Below are 22,015 nucleotides of genomic sequence, written 5' to 3'. Positions count from 1 at the left end.
ACTGTATCGTGTAACATAACGCAGTGGGATGGCGCATCGGGGCTTTCTAAACTAAGGTATTTAAACTTTGTCAAACAGTGCACCTACTGATGCCCTGCGTACTTAATGATTAAAAGAAATATATCATTTAGCAAGCACTTTCTGAAAGAAAAGGCACTAAATGGTTAGCTCAGAAAAATGTGAGCATTAATAATTTTTTTCTTAAATTAATACAGTATAAATATCCAGGCTTCCTTCAAGAGATCTAGAGTGAGGTAAACACTCAGAGCCCTTTACTGTGTAAGGCACGTTGGGCATTAAAGTAGTTCTAATAACCATGCCACATTAGTCCCTCCCTAGCAATGCAGAATTATGCTAATTTGTTTTAAGGGAGACCTGTAAAGGAAGAAAGGCATGCTAAACACAACTATCCCAGATGGATTTGGGTATTTTTTCAAAAGCAGCAAAGAGTGCTGTGTCTGTCTTGCAATTTTAGCATAGAGACCAGTCTCCTTAAAAATCGTGAAGAAATCATCAGGGGAAGTTCTCCACAGAGTTCAGCGTGACAGAATTAGGGCTAGTGCACTTAATTTAAATTTACTGAATCTGGCTGAAAGGTGGGTAAGGTGCTTGTACAGCCCAGGCTTGCCTTCAGAACCCCACTGCTGGCATAAATGGGACCGACCGCAGCAGTCAGGTGGGGATTGCCAGTGGGCAGCAGGAAGGTATGCAAGGCGAGACACTGAGCATCGTGTGGTGGCTTCACATTCCTGCAGATTTGGGTGATACGGAAAATGAGGGCTCCCCTTGGCCTCGTAGAGGCATCGTGTTGTTGAACAGCAGCTCTGTCTTTCAGCTCAGGAAGGAGACGTATTCGCATTGCCTTTCCTGAGGGCTCACCCCCCTCTGGTGCAGAGGACTCAGGAATATGCATCCCTCTTGAATTAGCTATCCAGGAGGAAAGACTTGGAAATTGCACCTGTAACATTTGGTTAAAAGGTTAAAGAAAGAAGAATAAAAATCTTTAGTATTGGGTGATATACAGTATGAATACAGTCTTGCATCCATAACACCTCCAATTCCAAAGAGTTATATTTCGGTGGTGAAAACTCTGGAAATTTTTGTCAATAGTAAATCACTTCTTGTTTCCAGAATGCTTTGGAACAATACTCTTTATATAAGTGTGTGTGTGTAAATTTCGTGTGTGTATATATGTGCATGTGTTTACAGTGTATATCAGAAGTTTACATAGAAATTACAAGAAGTTAAAATGGAAATAACCAAGTATCACAATTCCTTGTGAACATGTGGTTACTATAATTGTAGTAACGCTTCTTTAAGGTAATAGTGATGTAAAAGTTCATTTGACATGCTTCAGTGACTACTTGAACTGATGTTAAATCGCATGGCAGTTGTGCTAATAAAGCATTTGAGGAGGAGAAACAATGCCTACCACAACAGCAGAACTTCTTTCAGGGTAGGAGCTGGGTTGTTTCACTTGTATTTTTTGTCTGTTTTAGCAATGTGGCATCCCTTTTTCTTTGTAAGTGTATTTATGTACGCAGATAATGAATGCAAGCTTAGCAGAGGTGTATGTGGTTGCTGGTAACCGAAGATATATTCGAATGTTTTGGCACTTGCTGTAGTTGTATTTCTGTCATTACCTGCATTGTTGTTCTTATATCTTGTCACATTCTTTGTTGTGTGAAACTGGCTAGCTTCAATTGGTGTAAAGTAGTAAATATTCTTAGATTAATTATGGTTGACAGGGACCCTGGGATGTTCAGTGTCCCAGCATCCTGCTCAGAAGCAGGTCAGCATTGACTTCAGGCTTTTGTCCACTTGGGTCTCAGACCTGTAAGGACAGATCCTGCAGCCTCTCTCAGGCTCTGTTCCTAATGGAAACCTCTTTTCTCCTCTCTAGTTGGTACCTCCTCTCTCAATTCTGCATGCATTTTACATGAAACTGGTACAAGATGAGAACTGAAAAAGTTCTGACTGGCAGTGCCTAAATCCTAAGTGTTAGGAGGGAAAGTATAAACACCCAGATCTATGGATGCTAACGTGTGTGTGGCCTTGCAGAAGCTGAACGGCAGTTCAGGCTCCTCAGAAGAGGAGGAAGAGATTGAAGAATTGAATTTTGGTGCAGTTGTATTCAGTTTACAGATGACAGATGTACTTGTGGAATAGGTACCCCAGCTACTCTAATATAACAAATATATTGTGATGGAAAAAGTCTCATGTTAATTCTTTACGTACCTAACAGTATTTGATGCTTCAGAAGTCTTTACGAGCTTTGTGTTCTGGGTAGGCAGCTCTCAAACGAAGAGGTGAGGTTCCTGATGCATTGAAAAGCTAGTCGAAGCTGTAGGTTCGTGGCTCTTCCCTGATGCTGCTGCATGTCGAGCTGACTGGGGTAAGGAGGCCGTGCTAGCTGAAGCTCTGGGGCTAACCTGGCATTCCCCTGCCTTCTGTTCGTAGGCTTTGCTTTGGCAGCTCTCCAGCCTGAGAACTGGAGCTAGTGGTGTTTTCCTAGGCTTAGTTTCAAAAAAGAGATGACTTTTATGTTCAGTTGTACCTGTTGTGGGTGGGGGAGGGCGGAAGGAAGGGATGTTTAAGCACCTGATGTCAATACTTAGATAATCACGTGTATACTTACATCAAGAGTATAGTGCGCTGCTTTTTCTATTTCGTACCTCACGGATAGACAGGTACTTTAAAATACACTGCTTGAGAAGTTGTAAATCCTCTACATTTTTCTATAAAGAGGAAAAAATCATACTAAATAGCCATAGGAACATAATAGGATGGAAAATTAATGACAAGGAAGAAGTCTTGTTAAACCTGTAGTCTGTTACTATGTTGCTCAACCTTTGTGTTTAAGCATTTGCTTCAGATGGATGAAGTTAAAAATACGAATTTTTGATACAAGGCTTTCTGGGTAAATAAAGCTTCTGTCAAAAATTGATATGAAAGGCTTCTCTAACTTTAGTACTTGCTTTACATGGTGCATATAATCCTTAAACTGTAAAAATAGGCTTTCTCCACCTGGTAGACAGCTTGCTTGTCTTTTGTTTCTGAACTCCTAGCATTAGACTTCCATGATCTCTGAAGCTTTCTCAGTAGCCTTGTCAAAAAGCAAGACCATGGCCATGTTTAAGCGTGCAGCATATCAAGATGACTGACCCTGGCAATACCAGGTTCTCTAAGGGGGTTGGGGTGGGGGTGTGAGGTTTCTTTCTTCTTCTGCACCACCTGATAGCTGCAAGCATCCTTCTGTGTGTCCCAGGTACCTCACTGCTTCAGCTGTGTAAAAGTCTGGTATGAGCTTAAGTGTCTTATGGAGGCTTGAGTCACGTTTTGGGTAGATTAGTTGTGAGTACTGAGTAGTAGCGCATTATTAGTTGTTGCTCTCCCCTGCCTCTTGTTTACAACTTTCTTTACCATTCAGAACTTGGACCATAAGCTTTCTAATGCAGAGACAGACAGGTTGAATTACAGACAAGAGACTGACATATGCTTGGAGACTGCAAAGCAACAATGACTTCTATGATTATCGGGCTGTCCCTGCTAACTTCAAATACAGCCACGATCCCGTCAGAAGGCAGATGTCTTGGAAACTGTCATATGTCTGTTTGAGCTCCAATCCTGTGAAAATGGAAATGTGGGTGAGAGGAATCCAGCAGCTGCTGGGTAGTGCTCATTCTGCAGTTACAAAGCCCTTACCAGATTCCTGACATGCAGCAGTTCGTGTAGTTTCATTCCGATAAAAGACCGTTGTGTCAAGGAGATATAGTAGCTTAGTGTTTCAGAAGAACAGAGAGAGTCCATAAAACTTGAATTCCTCTGTTTTCTTAAGAGGCTCAAATATTTGGTATAATAACTTCTGTGAATTTGTATGAATTCTGTGAATTCATACAGTTATTCCTGAGATGATGGTACAAACCAGGTAATGATCGGTATTTCTCAGCTTTGTGCTCCTTCTTACCAAAGTTTGGAAGAACTTTTTAGAGAGCACCTTGAAAATGCTTGGATGTGAATAAAGTAAGCCTTTGTATTGTTGGTTGCTGCTGTGAATAGTTGCGTACACGCTTCTTGATTGCTCATCTTCCTTGGGAATAGGCTTGATTACCTGGGACTAGTTAAAGGTGTTTCTTAGGTACCCAAATTCTAATTATTCGTCTAGTTTATCAATATTAAATTACAAGCATTTTGCACTGCAGACTGTACAGTGAGTTGAGTGCTTGGCTTTCCTGGTTGGTCCTGCCAACAACGAAGGCAGTTAAGAGTTACACTTAGGCAAGCTTGTGCCATGAAGACAGCATGGGGCTTCTGCTTAGATGCCTAAGGCTGTTACAGTTATTTAGCAGGTAAAGTAGCTCTATGTTGTTCCTCCTCTCCAGCTCCAAATCCCTCTAGGATCTTGGTCTATAGTCACTGGAGGAAACATTTTCTTCCTTAAATCTCTATTCTCAAAGGGCTGCTCTTATTCATTGGCATTACGGGGAACCCAGCTAGCAGACCAGGCTCACTTGCTAAGCTGAGTCTGCAATCAATATGAATTGTGCTATAGAGCCACTGAGCCTAAATAGAAAAGACTTATTGATCCAGCCAGTGAAGACTGATCGAACCGCCTCGGCGGTCAGCCAGAAAAGCAAAAGTGTAGCTTCCTTCCCATCCCACACTTAATGCTTGTTTTTCTCTTCTTTATATGTAAAATAACATACGTGTGTTTCTTTCCTGGAGCTTTGTGAAGTTTCCTTTATAGCATTAAATTACAGAGAGGTAATCTGAAAGTAGGCAATAAATAACTTAAAGGTTAGGAAGGAAACCTACCTTGGGGATATATTTGTGCTTGTGAGAGGAAAACAGAATGCTTATTTACTTGATATACATGCACATCTTGAAATTGAGGCCAAGATAATAGAGTTTAAAGGTTTATTAAAGTAGATTGGAGTACTGTAGGTTTATGCTTACACTAGATGAGAGGGAAAACTGTTGCAGGGGAGCAAGGTTTGCTGTAGTATGGAACTCGGTGATTGCTGTGGGTACCTTTCTTCTAGCCAGTTTTTTGACAGCCTCTGGCTATCTATTTAAATCTACTTAATCTGAAGTTTGACAAAGAAGCAGCTCTGTAGTGAGGTTTTTTGTTTGCTTTATGGTTATTAGGGGATGAGAAGACTTTTAACTTCTTGACTTAACTTTCAGATAGTAAACTACTTGAGCATGTAAGCCATTGATCTGATCCATTAAGTCAAGACTCTTTAATTTTTGGAACAGATCTTAATAGGAAATGAAGTAAAATTTATGAAAATCAACAATTATGCTGTAGCTAGAGCAGCCGCAGAGTTTTCAGGTACAAAATTCATTTTTTTTTTTATTGAATGATGTGCCCTCTAAAGTGGGTTGGGAGGCTACTGTAATGACAAATATCCAATGTTTGATTTGAAAATTTGAAATAATCAGGAGTGACTTCTGACATAAACTTGGTAGGCAAAAATTTTGGTAGACAACTAAAACTTTTGATTCTTAACTTCTTGGGGGTTATTTAGGAGGATAAATCATTCTTAGTATTGCATTGAGCTTCATTTATGCCAACTAAAATTACTTGCAGCATTCCAAAGCATGTGGAAGCCAAATTGATGCAGCACACTTAAAAATCCAAATTTGAGAAGAAACAGATGGCTTCTTATGTTTACTGCTGTGGTAAGCTAGTAAAAAATAAAATACATTGAAAAGAGCTTTTTTTAAACAGCTAAGATGAAATGAAATAATCATTGAAGTCCAGACTATCTTGTCACGATGTGCGGAGCTTTTAAAACCCATAGGAGGCACGTGGGCTGATCCTTACCAGGCAAATAATTTCATTAGAAATAGTACTGACTGACACTTGCAGGTTGGTTAAGACCTTCATGAGGCAATAGCACGTGCCCACCAAAAAGCATATCATAAATTCATTCTAAGTTCCTATATTATCTTCTGAAACCTTAGCTGTAGCTACTGCTTTTAGCTTGTGTTTTGATTCCAACTTAGTGCTAGTGCTGTGGGAATTGCTGACTTTTTCCCTCTCCCCTTAACTAGACCTAGATACCTATTAATACAAAGGAAGTCTTTTAGAAATAGCTGTCAGTGGAATAAAATGGGAATTGATATACTCTTGCTTACAGCTTCATTAGGAATAATTCTAGTAAATAAAATGTTTGGGTTGCCTCTAACTTAAGGAGGGTTTAAGCATATGCTAATATGATTTGTAAAAACGTTTTGGAGCTTTTCACCAATAAACACATTCTTCTGAGAGGAAAATAAACTTTGATGGGCATTGTGGGGGCAAAGATGGGAACTCTGCCCTACAATGTGCAGGTAAACAGTGCTGAAGAACAAGAATTTGGGTGCTTAAAGCAAAAATGCGTTAGTAAACCAGATGGATAAATTTTTGACTGTATTGTGTCCCTATTACAAACAAATTAATGATGATGTTTTTTCTGTAGCTTACCTGGAGATGTGATTAATGTTCAGTATTCCTTCTTCTAGTGTGTTTTGGCAATATGAAAACCTGAATGGTTAACAGGAACACTAATTTGAAATTAAAGCAATAAATCAGAGTTAGTGAAGTAAGTCCTGCAGAGTGCCACAGTCCTCAGCTGGCGTTGGGAGCAGCATTTTGTCCCACGTCCTGTGGCAGCGTGCCTCTTCATCAGCTACTGTCTTTCCAGTCACGCTTGTGTTCACGTCTCTGCTACATGCTCTGCTGATTACCTTGGAAAAGGGCAATGCTGTAACTGTTCAACTGACCTTTCAGTTTATTTTCTCTTGTGTAATATGAAACATGAGCTAACACAGTCTTAGTCTACTGATTTCTAGAAAGAAATCTGTCTCTTTACATTTCTGCAGCTTGTGCTCAAATATGATGGAGTTTCTCTGTAGTTATGTGAATTTGAAAAGAACTGCCTCAAATTGCTTTTGCTTCTCTGTTAGGGTGATATCCAATTATTACATCTAAAAGAAGGGTTTTACTGCATAATTTATGCATAATTAAGACTATCAGAGATAGACTGACTATTAAATGAAGAAACTTGATATCTAAATTTGTTTATCTAACAAATATTTAGATGTGTAAAACAAAAAGCATGCTACTGGTAAATTTGTTGCTTTACGTATGAAGGCAAAAGCGTAAAATAGAGCCTTAAGATAGCAATTATAAAATGCTTCTTAAGACTGTTTTGTTGTGCCAGGGAAGCTGTTTTGGGGGCTTTGGCATATGCAGAGTATACATAGCTGTAGTGCTCCAGAAAGTTGTAACAGCTTAGTATCTTGGAGGTGGCTTTGTTTTTTGGGGTGTCTTTCAGTTTTTAAAAACAATAAAGTAACTGTATACCTTTTATATCTATAGAGGGTAAAAGATGAAGAGATTGAATAGCTTTCTTGTAGCATGTGTTAATACTCAAGTACATATGCACTTCTCTCTCTTCCTCTCTTGCTAGAGTTGATGTCTAACTAGCTCTCTAGAATTCAGATGGAAAGAAATTGCCTTTTGCTCCTTCTAAGAATTAGTAATTTGATGCATTTATCCTGTGAGGTGTGTCTGCGTGTGTCTAATAAAACTGAAGGGGTTGAAAGATGAACAAACGTGAGGATGTGGGTAAGAGAACATCTAAATATTGTGGGGAAGGGGTTCTTAGCAGTAGATTGGTTTAGATAAGCTAGTGGAGCAATTATTACTAAATGATTGCATTAAGTTTGCACTTGATGCATCTTGTAATCACTCTTGTATTTGATTCTGAATCAAGGACGATATATAGTCATTTGTAGCTGATGGCAAGACATTGCAGCTGTCAAATGGTGGTGAAGTCACAAAATTATCTTAGTGTGTACAGGAGGGAAGACGGTTACTTCTAGTCCTTGGTATTGTGCAGAAGGCATTGTGCCAGAACTTAAGCTGGCAAATAATCTTCTTGCTAAAACACTACTTAGATATATTTGTCTTTAATATATTTCTAGCTTATTAGTCTTCACTTCTGTCAAAAATAGCAGCTGCTGATAAGATGTCAAGAAAAACGCTGTGGCTACTCTTTATTTTCTCACAATTTTGTTCTCATAAGTACTAGACTGTATATTGTTGGTAAGGCTCAAGTTGTACAACACCGCTTTTATTTTGGAAAAGCTGATGCTTAATTAGTAACTCTGTACTGTGTATTTCCAATAGAACAAGTGATTACTCATTAATTATCCCCAAGCAAATATTTCCTAGATTTTTTGAAGTTACCATGTTTAGTTTGGGACAAAGCTGTGCTCTCTTCATGCTGAATTAATGGGATGTTCAGAGGGAGTTGGGATTTTACATCCCTTTGCTCACCATGGAAGGGTCCTTGGAACTATAACTGAGTTAAGGTGTTGTGGGTACAATTGCATTGCATTTCCCGTTTTCTTCCACTTTTCCCGTTTTCTTCCACTTCCATTTCCCGTGAAGCTTCCGTATTACAGATTTATTCTAGTAGAAAAAGCAGTAAAGACACTCTAATGCATTTACCTATATTCTTGAAGGAGATTTTTGGATGTAGCTAATGAAAAAGCCATTATGTCTGATGGCTCCATCAACAGCAGACACTGCTGAATGTTTTCCCCTCACTCCATTCACTTGAGTAAATTTTAAGGAAACTTTTTGTGAACACCAGAAAAGCAGAGAGACAAGCTGCCTCTTCTGTTGGAAAGCAAGAAATGAAAATTTGTATGTTGGTGTTTGTTATCTGCAGAGTAGAGAACAACTAGAAAAGCTGCTTTTGAAAATTTTGGCTTTCTTGTATTTTTTGTTCTCTCCTTTAGGGTATTTTTAGTGGCAAGTAGCAAGGGAAACTTATTCAAGCTGGACCATACCTTGAATTTTGAGCACTTCCTAAATGTTAGGAATCGCAACAAATGATTTAACTCTGTAAATTTCTTACTGCGATACCTGTATATCCAAATTATTTGAATAACAGTTAACTTTATTACACCTAATACGAACTTAATATCTTCAGACAATCTGCAGAATACTTAGTTTTCAGCTAAGGATGAAATGGGTGTTAGATTGCCTCTCTCCTGGGATAAAGGGGCAAAGTACTTGTGTAGTGAAGAATTTTAATAGTGCAGCTAGAGACTCTGGGATGTTCCGATTTAGCCACCCACAGACAATGATAATGACTTCAGAAACATATAAAATCTTTGCTTTTAACCCACAGAAAAACAAAATGAAATGTCAGACTTCCTGTCTCTCTGTAAACATCACTCGTCGGTGTCCTACACTTTTAAAACATTCTCTTGGAATTCTTCTAACACTTCAAAGGTTACATGCTGTTCAAATGTTGGTTAATCTATTTAAACATATTTAAACTTATTAAAAATTCATTTAATCTTTCTATGCAGGAAGTGCAGGTCAGTTGTCTAAAACTAAAGCTGATTGAGGTTACAGTGTAGTAGTTCTAGTGTTCTGAAATAGTAGTACCTACCTGAGATTTATACTGTCCTTAAATGAAGGAAAGGTGAGTAAAGGAGGTGGAGAAAAGAACAAAATGAAATGAGGGGCTTTTGTTTTGGTAACCTTTCACTAGTGTCTAGTTAAAGAAACAGTTATGAACAGCAGTTTGCTTCTATCACTTAATTCTAGTTCTGGTGCACTTGATTTGTTGGACTCCAGAAATCTGCTTTGCGAAGAACTTCATCCTACTCCCGTCTTCCTTCGATCTGTCCCCTTATAGGCAACTGAATGAGGACAGTGTTAGGGAAAAACAAACTACAGAGTAAAGGAGAAAATGAAACGCAGGGACTTGATATGCAGAGCAGTGACTACCTGCATTGGCTTTGGTGTTGGTGAAAGCATTTGTAACTACATCTTCATATCAGTATCAGCAATATTAGAAAAAGTAATCTCTGAATGGCCATGTGTTCTTTATTTTGAAGTATTCAGAGGTGGTGTATCAATGCTTCTAGCTTCCACTTTGATGTTTTTGTTTCCTTTTTTCTACTATGAAGCAGTAAGAGTCACAGCAGGAAGAGAAGTAGCCCTTATTAGTGGTGATTGTTTCATGATTGTCCATCTCATATTCCCACATGTTCCTCAGGCATGTACATGGAAAGTATTAAATTGTACTACTTTAGCCTTCCGGGAAAAGCCAGTGAGTACAGAGACCTCATAACTGTGCTTCATGAGATGGCAATTACCAGTAGCGTGGTTTACAAATGGGGGTTAAAGAGGTCTGTTGTTCTGGTGGATTGCAGTGGATCGAAGATCTTGTGCTCCCCTGATCTGGTAAGCCTGGACTGCATGGCTCTGCGTGGATGTACCAGATCAAATTTGGAGGCAAGAATGCCTATTTTACAGACAGGCTTCATGAAATGCAATAATACATTGCTTGTTGAATTCAACTAGTTGCCCAGAGCATTGTGGCAGACCAGACTGGAATCTGTTCTTACAGCATAGTTTTCTGAGTGAATTTTACTGCTGCTGCTGGCCACTTTTTGAATAGACCTGTAGTGTTAAGAGCTGCTTTGGTGTGGAACATTATGACCCAAGTGTTAACATCACATCTGCAGGTGCAGAGCTTCTCTTCTTATGTAGCTATCAAGTTTTTTTTTTTTTTTTTTTTCCCATTCCAAAAGGAAGCTGTTGCTGCTTATATTTTCAGTGTAGGCACTTAAATGATACCCATCACTGTTAGTTGGTGACAACATTGCAAGACTTTGGACATCTATCTCTAAAGGATGGGCTGTCTGTGATAACAGGAGGGGATCTGCAGCTCCTGAGCCTCTTGATACATAAATCAAAACCAGCTGTTAATCCTTTCTCATGTTCCTGTAGAAGTAGTCTATCAGAACTAAAATCAGCATTTCTTCTATTCCTTATTTGCCAGTTTTTCAAGTGTGGCTTTATGTAAATAATACATTATTGTAGAAAAGTAAGTCTTTAAACATGATGGCAGTTTACCTTTCTGTACTTCCTGTAGTACGAGAAATAATCTGTACCTAGTATTATATATATTGTCAGTGTGGATGCACCACACTTCCACCAATTTGGATTTTTCTTTGTTGCAGTTTTTTGACGTTTCAGTTGTCCGCAGGGTTTATAAGTCAGAGTGGATCCTGCAAATGATCTGGAATAGAGTAACTAGATCTCTACCTATAACAAAACAGGAAATATTTGATGTCTAGACCTGTCTGTCCACTTCAGGAGGTCAATACAGGTTTGACACTACCCAGTTCTTCATTCTCCACCACTGGTCCCAGTCTTCCCACACTGTCACTGCGAGCTTCATTCAGTAATTCTGACCACAGCATGCAATCTCACTGCCACTCCATAGGTGTGATGGTTTGTACTCTTTTGTAAGAAAAGCTAATGCTTGAGAAACAAAGCCCCAACCCCAAAAAAGCCTACCCTTAAAATAAAAAAGAAGTCTTGAGAGAAATCAGCAGATCCCTGTTCTCCAGCCCTTGGTACTATGTCTGGGAAAACTGCAAGAGAGCTTGAGGTCAACGTAATGCTGTTGCAGAAGCTGATGGTACGTTAGCCCTCAAACAGAGCTGCTGCATGGGCGTGTTGGGAAGATGCTTGCGTGTCAGCATGGTTCTCTAGCACTTTTCCAGTCATAGCAATCGGAGGGGGGGGCCCAAGCCAGTTTTGATAACACTGCTCCGAAATCTCAGTTATTCTGAATAGCATTGTTCTTGGTACGTAATTGATGGTACAGGAGAGGATTTGATGACCTAGGCACTCTTTGCTTTTCTATTGCCTGTTTTACTGTAATGCTGATACAGCTTTTCCTGTGGTGGAGGAGAGTTGAAACTTGAAAAATAAGACCTGGTGTTCCCCTAGGAGGCTTCAGGAGCAAACTGATAAATAGGATAAGTGGTATCTCAAAACATCCAAACAGTTTTTCTTAAGGTTTGTTGTTTAAATGAGGGGAGAAAAACAACAGAACAACAACAAAAACTAACATTTTAAGTTTTCTACTTCTGATCTTTCAGTCCTTCCAATACCTACATTGACTCTAGCTTTATTTTAACACTGACATTCCTGCAAATGTTTGTATTTATTGAGAAATGGGAGGATTTGGCTACAGAGAATACCTTACTGGACATTTTCTTTCATATCCTCTTTCCTTGGGTGTCTGCAGAACTGGGCTTTCCATATGGACGCCAGATATCATTATCAAAGCCTCTCCTATTTGCTTTCATGTTTTGAATAAATTAGCATTAATATTGGGCCAATATTGTGGAAATAAATTATGGCATAAAAGCTAGTGTAGACAAAAATCTGAAAGATGAATAGCTACTAAAATGAACATCATAAGCAGAAGAGGGACTAAAATGATTAATGTTAGTGTTGACACCACAGGTCTTAAAATAAGCTGATTGACTCTTCTATAAACTGCAATAACTATGACTTTCAAAAAAAGGTGTGAAAAGAGGCATAAAAATGTTGTGAAATTTGGCAGCCATCTTAGAGTGCAGCACCATACTGATTAAAGGAGGGTATTTTGTATGCTGCCAAGGCCTTTTTGGTTATATTTGTTTCTGTTTAGATTCCTGTGATGCCTAAGAATCTAAAGCTCATTTGGATAAATACAAAGGTTTAAAATATTATACCACCTTTTCCTGACACCTTACAAGGTGGCCAGGAGGAAGTTAATACCTCCTTAATTGCTTTGAAAAATAACTATCTGAATGCTTTATGTGGAGACTTGATTCAGTATTCTGACTTGCCATTAGACTTTAACTTTCTGCCAGAAGTCTTATTTCACTAAGGCATTTAAGTTTGGGGAGAAGAGGGAAGCTAACTTTTTTAAAAAAAAATTTTAAACCCTGTAATGAAACTACTGATTTTAACACCTTTCTTCCATTTTTAATGGGATCAGTTAGTTGAATGAAGTCAGTGATGATAGGAATTGTAGCTTCAGGTGGGTTTTGCGCATCGGGTTTTGCGCATCATGTTTATAAGATAAATAGAACACTATTCCTTTGACTAAGAACTGTTTAGCTTTGCATAGCACTGACAAACCGTCAAACCGTCTCTTTTTCTGACCTTTCTGTGGTATCTGTATACTTTCACTACATAAGTTTTAGGTCTCTAAGTACTTAAAAGACAAAATATTTGAATTTGGTTTTTAGGTGGTAGAAGTATGCTCATCTGAAATGTAACCACCCTAAAATGACTACTGAGTTATACAGTTTTTATTCCTTCACTGTGAAGCTTATTTTTTGGCAAGTTACCCACTTTCTGGATAGCCATTGTATGATGTCATATTTGATGTTTTAATTCTGCTTCTGTGGAAAGTCAGCCAATTCCTACACTCATCATACAGTGCTAAACAGGGCTGTGTACAAAGCATGGGATTCAAAGCAATGCTATGTTACAAATTATTAATATAACAAAAACATCATTTGAAACAGGGTCGGTTTTTATTGATTTTCAGTATTTCACTATGAATTTCACTATGAAAGACAAAAGGGGGGGGTGAGCAAGGATGCTTCTGAAAGTGTTAGTCTGTTACTAAGTGTCTTGTTTCAAGTTGGTTGTATATGTGCTTGAAGAAATGCCATGACTGAAGTTTCTTTCTTCCAGTAAGTGTGAAGAAAACACCTAACTTTGGTATTTGGTCTTTAAAAAACATTGGTCTGTAAGTGGAGATGAGCTGAAAGGATACGGGATTTGAATTGCAAAGGCCCCCTGGTATGGTCATTGGAGCCCTTCTCAGCACACGAGCTTGCTTTTTCATAAGAATTCCTGGAGCAAGAAAAGTACCTGGAGCAGCCCCAATGTATGTAAGCAGGGACCCAATGTATGTCATCTTCCACTTAGACATGACTAGTTCCCTGAAAGTCTGTGGATCTTCTTGTTACTGTATGTTTGTTTTTTTTTGTTTGTTTGTTTGCTTGCTTTTTTGTCACAAAGGTAAGCTGTACTTTTCAAAACATACCTGGGTATGGCTTTTAAGCTTATAATATTTCTTCAGTGCCAACTTGAAATATTGGGAAGTAGAGAAATCTGAAAAGACTTTTCACAGTTTAATGAGCAATGGAAGGCTTTGAAGGTAGGAGGGCAGAACAGCCTTTAGTCCTGGCTTCTAGCTCTAGCTGTTCCTCTTAATTCTCTCTACACGTCCACAATTGTGCAAGATTCTCACCTTTGTATTGTCCCATGTGACCAGTTTGGTTGTAGTCTGTATGACTATGTATGTCGCTGTATGTCACTGAATATGGCAACTTCCAGTGTTCACAAGGAGTTGCTAAATGTGACAATGTCTGATACTTTTCTTTTATATATGATTGTATGCTATTAGTGCATAATAAGCCTTTGGAATTGCTCAAACAAGAGCTTTCCTGTCATTTTCTCTGTGTGATTCTGAGGTTTCAGTTTGGAAGATCATAGGATCATTGATGTTGGAAAAGACCTCCAAGGTCATCTAGTCCAGGACCAGGGAGGTGATCGTCCCCCTGTACTCAGCTCTGGTGAGGCCACACCTCGAGTACTGTGTTCAGCTTTGGGGCCCTCACTACAAGAAGGACATCGAGGCCCTGGAGCGTGCCCAGAGAAGAGCTACGAAACTGGTGCAGGGCCTGGAGCACAAGTCCTGTGAGGAGTGGCTGAGGGAACTGGGGTTGTTTAGTCTGGGGAAGAGGCGGCTGAGGGGAGACCTCATTGCTCTCTACAACTACCTGGAAGGAAGGTGTGGGGAGCTGGAGGTCGGCCTCTTCTCACAGGTCAGCAGTGATAGGACAAGAGGGAATGGCCTCAAGTTGTGCCAGGGGAGGTTTAGGTTGGAAATTAGGAGACATTTCTTCTCAGAAAGAGTAGTCAGGCACTGGAACAGGTTGCCCAGGAAGGTGAATGTTTCAGTGATGTAGAAATTCAAGTTTTTTGTTTTCATATAATCTTAGCTTTAAGTTTCTCACAACTGGATTATAAGCATGCACTTAACTGAATGCTCTCCTTTAAAGCAGAAGCAGGATACAGAACTACACTTATGTTCTGTTTTGCAGGACCTTCAAGGGAAGATAACTTTGTTTTGTGGCCAGATGTATTTCATGTCTGGAGATGAGTTTTTTAGAATAGTTCACAACACAAGTAATTGATCCATTTTAGGAGCTGGTGGCTTTCATGAACTTCAAGCAAATCATGATTCTGTATTTGATCACTTCAGACGTTTAACAAAATTAAAACTGAATACTTTCTAGAATATCACTTAAAACAAATATGGAGGTCACTAGTTGTTTCAATATTCATGATTTCTGCAGTGAAGATGCAGCACTATCTGAATTAACTTGCTGTGTCACAAGCACTATGCTCTTATATAATATAATTAGTATATTTTAAAGAATAACTTGAAGTCAATCCACAACAAAAACAAAATAAAAACCCACAAAGCTAAAGAAGTCAAATTCCTTTTTCGAGGAGAATCATTCAGTAATGGAGTAATTTTACCTTTACCAAATGCCATATGATGAACTTTTGAGGCTATTTTGACTTGCACTTCTGTATTTAACTTTTCATTTTGTTTATATAAATTTTTCTACAATTGCAGTTGGTTAAAGTTTGTCAGTCAACTTTGTGTGTGTGTGTATATATGTATATATAGGTAAGACACTTATTTGGAAATCTGGCCAAATATTCTCCCTCAAGTGCTACAAATGGAAATTGACTTTTAAAGGAATGGTGCAGGTAGATGGGCAAAAAGTTAAAATATTTTTGCTATAGTGTATCCTGAGGCGTTTTTCGAATCTTGCTGTTTTTAAAGGTGAACATCAGTCTTTGTAATACAAACCTACTGGGAGATTAACCTTGAAAGTAGTCAAAGTACTCAAAATTAATGTTATCCTATTTCACTTTAACCAGTAAATTGACATTTTAATCCTCTACTGTGGACTAATGAAGGCCAGTTCTGAAACAAACCCTTAAAACAAACCTGAGAGCAGTGTATAAGTCCTAACATTTCAAGCAGATCACTTTTCTTTTTTTTTGTTGTTGTTTTAAACCAACAGAGTATAACACCATAATGCGTTTGCTTCTTTACTGTTTGTTTATAGTTTTTCAAAATATAGTAAGTGTAATGAGGCAGGCAAGAAATTTTTGCCCAGATTCTTTCTAGTTTTTATATATTTCAGAACCCTCCTTTCCATTTTTGGAGAACATGGGTACATTTAATTTGCAAATAAAATAACTCTTCAGGTAGCTTTAATAATATTTTAAACTGAAGCATTTTAGCCATGCTTCACAAAAGTAGCTTACACTTCAGGAAGAAAAGTTGACAGTCTTCTACGTACAATGTGTGCCTGATATGTGTTTCTGAATTGTTGGGAACTCCTTGGAGAAAACATGGCCAAGTCCAACAAAAAACTTCAACATGTTACTAGCAGATTTTTACATTAGAGGTTTATGGCATTTCTAGTCCTAATAGGGACTGTTATTGTAGAGTACAATACCAAATAATTACGTCCATAAAGTAGTAATCTTTTTTCTCCAACTAGTTCCAGTGGCAGGGGACTACTTAATCTTGCTGATGGTCTTTCTAGAGAGATTGTTTAGGGAACTACTTTCTGCAAGTGCCAGATTATTTCCTCCATACTTGCTATATGTTGCATTAGAAGCTTTTCAGTGTCCTGAGATTGTCTGTTAAAACTGGCTGTGATAGATGTACCGGACCAATACAATTCTCCCTGTGAGGCCCTTGCCCAGCATTAATAAGACGGACAAAAAAGTGCGTGGCTGTTCAGAGTGTGACGTTCTCATGTTGTGTAGTAATGCTATGATTTTTGGACAGCCAATCAGGAGTTGCAGTCTTAAAGTATAAAGAGTTCAGGTAAAGCAGAGAAAATACAGATGTGAAAATTGCAACTCTGTTCTGTTTTGCAATCCTAGAAAAATTATATGATTTGTTTTATTTTCTCTTTCTGTAGAGTGGTGAATCCGATATTGTAGTCTTGGGACACAGTGTGACAGTGTCTCAGCATGGTCTTTATGCTCTTGCATTTCTTAATGTAAGAAATACGCTTGCTAAGCTTTCTAAAAATGTATCTATTTTCTTTGAAAGGTATGCTCTGTTTTACAACCGCTTGAAGAGCATTGAGGAAAATGAAGGTGGTCTTGATAAATTTTCAAAAAGTTACAAAACCTTCGGAGTTAACCAATTTGTGGATGGTGGAGTATATTGCAAAGAGTGGGCACCAGGAGCAGAAGCAGTGTTTCTCACAGGTGACTTCAGTAAGTATTTTTAGGAGTATTGCCTCTTTCCTGCACTGTGTTTTAGATTGATATCCTTTCACTTAGACAATGTTGTAGCTATGATAAAATTCTAATAATAAAAATGTACGTTATGGGTTGCTGATGTAATGACATTTAGTAACTTAAACTAATAATCTTTTACTCCATATTGCAATAACTTAAGAACATGTGTGTTTCTACTGTATGGTCAGTATTATGTGCATCTATTTATATACCCATAAAGTGATGACTTCTCTAAAGGCCCTAGCCTGATCACTCTGCAGCTTTAGGCTGAATGCATCTAAACTACCTGGGGTTCTTCCTGAAGGTCTACTGTTAGGCTTCTATGAAACTGTATGCAGGGAAAGAGAAAATAACAGTGGAGTAACTTGATTTATCTTCTTTGACTTGTCTAACAGCAGTGTTGTGTAAGGACCAAGGCCCTTCATGATTCCCACTAATCATAAGAGTCTAGAAAAGTCCTGCAGGAAAATGGTAACCTAAAATCATAAATGAACATAGTCATGAAAAAGTAGGTGGTGTTCCCTTTTGAGGGAAGAGGAAAGAATGTTGGTGGCAGCATTACAGTGGAGGAACTGTATTGCATGGTCTGAGAACTTAAGAGACATTGATTCCACTTACTTAAAACTTGAGACAAAAATAGCAATTTTGTCATTTTTCAGAAGACTAGCTACACTCAAGTGAGTCATGTTACGCAAACTCCTAAATGCAAGTTGGATGCATTTTTGTTCTTAAATCCTGCAATACGAATTCCACTTTCTCTTTTATTTCCGTGTGTTTATATAACTTTAAAAAGGTAAGACTCTTTACATATGCCATTAGCTGTAGTATGTAGTGGTTCTTTTTAAAGTACTATGGTTAAGCTTCTGTAAAATGTGTGCAGTTGCAAAGAAATGGATTACTGTTTTTTTCAGATCCATTAACATTTTTAATGATTCATAGTACTAGGTGTTAGTACTGTTTTATCCATAGTCTCGAGACACACTTGTAAACAGAATAACCAAAAGAAACAGTTAAATATTCAAATTATGATTTAGTTACTAGGCATCACTCGAACTGTATCTATTTTAATTCTGTTTTTTATTTTTTTTCTTCTAAAAATTTGATTTGAGGGTCCATGTCACCTATTCACTGTAATAACCTGAGTATGTAGACAACAATTATTTTTAGAAAAAAAAAATAATGCAGAAGACTAACAGAAAAGTTAGTGCAATGCTACTTTCAGCCATGTCTTGTTTGATTCAATTTAACCTACTGAATGACAAGGTAGCTTTCCTTCAAATACTCCTTGTCTTTTAATTGGAATGGATGTCGGTAAAATAGGTTGATGTAGTATTTGAATTTTAATATAGGAGTCAGATACATACCGTGATTCCAAAACTGATTAAGGAATCATGAATGTAGTTAGATTACAGTGCCTAGATTACAGTGGTGCTAGATATCAGTATTGGCTGCAAGACAGCTAGAGGAGGGTATTTTAAAAGCTAAGCTTTACATGTATAAATACATAAAAATTTTCCTTTCCCCTCCTCTACTGTCTGCAATACCACCCCATCATCTACACCTTAAGATTCTTTTATGTGATGGGTATAATAATGTGATGGGGGTAATAGGTTAAATTACTCAACACAATTCAAGATTAAATGCATTTATTTTAAATATGAAACTTACTGGTTAGCTATTTTAAAAACAGACTTTTAATGAAATTAATGCCTAAGATTTACAAAGAGGATATAACTTATTTTGGTTGGAGTGGGAGGTTGGAGGGAAGTACCTGTATACCAGAATGATAGCTAATAACTGAGATGTTTTTCTTTAAAAAAAAAAAAAAAATCAATAAAAAAACCACTACTACTTCATTTAAAAATACTTCATGCAATACATCACTTGAAGAAGAAATTTAGGACTAATATCTTAGAATAGTTTTATCTAGATGTTAATGAAATGTGGTAGTAAGAAGTCAGAAGAATAAAAATAAATTCATTTTAATGTGGAAAAAAACTGCATTTGTCCTATATATCATATTCGTCATCAGTCATAGTAAAGTATTCATTCCCAAAAGGGAAGATAATGTACTCAGAAAGCCTAGAGGAATGGAAGATTGTCATTCAATTCATATGTGCTTTAATAATAATCTGATGAGAAATTGGGTTGCAAAATCCTAAGATTTAGAATCAGGTTGCTACAGATGCGTTTAATTAAAATTGAATCCCTTTAACCTTTCTTTAAGTTTTTGAACAGGTTAAAGTCTCAAACTAAATTTATGATCATATCATATTTAAATTGAATATCAGGATTACTTTTAATAAGAATTTTTTTATAAAAGCTCAGGTTTATAAGGAGAGAACTAATTCAGCCACTGGGGGAAGGAGGGGGTTGAAATGTTACAAGGAAGGAAATGTCAAATTTGAAATGACAGCAGCTGTTCAGTTTTAAACCGAAATATAATGGTATATAATATTAAAAAGTTAATTCATACTATGTTTTTAGTTCTGTTGTGGATAGATGGATAACAATGTTTTCTCAGTCATTTACTTAATCTAGTATTGTGTGAGTTTCTTTTAGGTGTTTGGTTGAAAGAGGAGGGGAAAAACAAAATACTAAATGCTGCTACTTAATCTGATAAGATAATGATGTTTGAGGATCAAAAACTAGTGAAAATTATAATGGCAGGTGCAGGCTGTGTTACAGAGAACTTAATTATAAACTCTGAAAGAATTTTAAGTTGATAGTTCATAAGCACAGTTGATAATGACTATTAAGATAAACATGAATAACTTGTTTGTTATATGCATTTGTAAGACTGAGGCTTTACACTCTTTTGAATTATTTTTATGCCTTATAATAGGCAATAAAAGCTTTGACATTAAGATCTTTCACCCCAAATTATGGGTGGTGATGTCTTTTTGCTATCTCCTGAGGCACTTGTAATGAATGAACTTCATTAGAAGATAGTTTTTAGTGTCATTGTGTCTTCTGGGAAAAAAAAAAAAAAAAAAAGAATAGCATACAAATCTGTATTTGGATTGGAGAATGAAAAACATAAATTCAAGAAAATGCCAATATTTACGGAACTCCTTTTTGTCTGTTCTTTAAAACTTCATAGCTGGAGATCAAGACACTACACCTGTTAGTAGTCAGGTACATTGTTTTTACTCTGTCTGAAAAGTATTAAATGAACATTTTAAAACATTAAGTTTTGTCAATCAGTACTTCTTGCATCTCAGTAAATGAAGTGTGTGAGGCAATTAGTCAGCTGAATTTCTGATATAGACGCAGTATCAATGTTATAGCTACCTTAAAAGCTCTGTAATAACACTCGGTATTTTATTTGCATGCTGTATTGCTGAGGAACTTGTTGACTGCTGGCAATTTATTGCTACTTTACAATCAGCTATTTCCAAATAAGTCACTGAAGTGCAAGTTTTGAGTGTAACCCATGGAATTTATTTGGGGAATTGGAATGCTCAAAGTTGTACTTGGCCATGCAATGTCTCAGTATGTTGTCTGTAAACATTATTTTAATCAAAATTTAAAAAGTTACTGGTTTTAAATAACTTAAAAGAGTAAGTGTGTGTGTGTGTGTATATGTATATATATATGCTAATTCAGAAGTTAATCTTTGATTATAATATAGTCAGACTTGTGGCTTCTGTTTTTTAGTTCACTTTCTTCACCTTCCTCACTCACAGCTAACATTTAAATCTAAAGATTTGATCATCCTGGAATATTTGTTCTGTTTTCTGCCTTATTTCCGCACTAGTGGAGAAGACTTGTGCTGGGTCTGGAGAGAGGGGCTGGCTGCTTTTGGGGGCGGAAGGTTAGCCATTTACTTATTTAAACTCTGGCAGGTTTTCCTCAGAGTGAAGAAGGCAAAGCTCCAGCCACCAGTCCTCATAATTTGGATATCTGAAAGTTGAGACTAGAAACTTCCAGTATCTTAGAAAGATTTGTTTTCAGACTTCAACTTTTATCAAAGTGAAGTCTAGATATTATGATGATGTAATACTAAATTTCTTAGTACTTTTATCAAAGCTTTTTGTAGAGGAATACCCAGATTTCATGAGTAAAGACATAGTGCTATACTTCTGTGGCTGCAGATGACTGAAGGCAATACTGAAGTGTAAGCTGCTATTAATATCCAGGGAGATATCATATCTGGGAAGTAATGACATTCGTTTTCATGTCATTATTTGAGTTTGTTTAATGACTTCTTAAGCAGATTATGCTAATGGCCCTGCTATTGAACTGTTCAAAATAAGGCAATGTAGAAAGAAAGACGTAATTGGCCACTCTGTGTAACCTGTAGTGTCTGTAGAGAATCACTCCAGTTACGTTCTGATTTTAGTCTTTTGATTTCATGTTCCATGCAAATGAATTTCCAGGTATGTTGTGGGATTGCAATGCTCCTAGTCGGAGCTGCTATTTGACTGGTATTTTTCTCTCGAGGAAGCTGTGTGAATGCTTGTTAGTCTGTATTTTCACTGAGCACCTTCCCGTTAGTCAAAAGTACGTGGTGTGTAGAAGTGCAACTGTCTTAGGAGTGTTTTGCACTTGAGACTTAAATCTCAATTTATAAAGTGTTTTTACTTTTGAAAAGTCACTTCATAGTTACAATATTGCACTGCTGTACCAGTTGTTCCGTATTGGAACAACTGAATGATTTGGTCAATATGCAAGAAGTGCTCCTTCCCTTTGTGAGATGAAAGAGGAGTGTTAGTCTCAGAGATCAGCTTGGTGTCTAAGTTAACTCTTGAGCCTCAGAGCTGCATGGCAATATACTTGTCA

The 22,015-nt window shown here is 37.4% G+C and overlaps 1 protein-coding gene across 2 annotated transcripts in view; it reads left to right on the top strand.

Annotated features, from left to right (window-relative positions):
* The window catches only part of GBE1 (1,4-alpha-glucan branching enzyme 1), a 170,015-nt gene that overhangs the window by 20,785 nt on the left and 127,215 nt on the right, over positions 1–22,015 (top strand). For both annotated transcript variants that reach the window (XM_040566525.1, XM_040566518.1), the window contains exon 2: positions 17,037–17,206. In XM_040566525.1, coding sequence (XP_040422459.1) covers positions 17,037–17,206 — 170 coding nt within the window. The remainder of the gene's footprint in view (positions 1–17,036; positions 17,207–22,015) is intronic.

Source organism: Cygnus olor, chromosome 1, assembly GCF_009769625.2.
Source record: "Cygnus olor isolate bCygOlo1 chromosome 1, bCygOlo1.pri.v2, whole genome shotgun sequence".
In the NCBI taxonomy this organism is placed as follows: Eukaryota; Metazoa; Chordata; class Aves; order Anseriformes; family Anatidae; genus Cygnus; species Cygnus olor.
The sequence above is the reverse complement of the archived record's forward strand: the minus strand, read 5'-3'. Positions and strand labels throughout refer to the sequence as shown.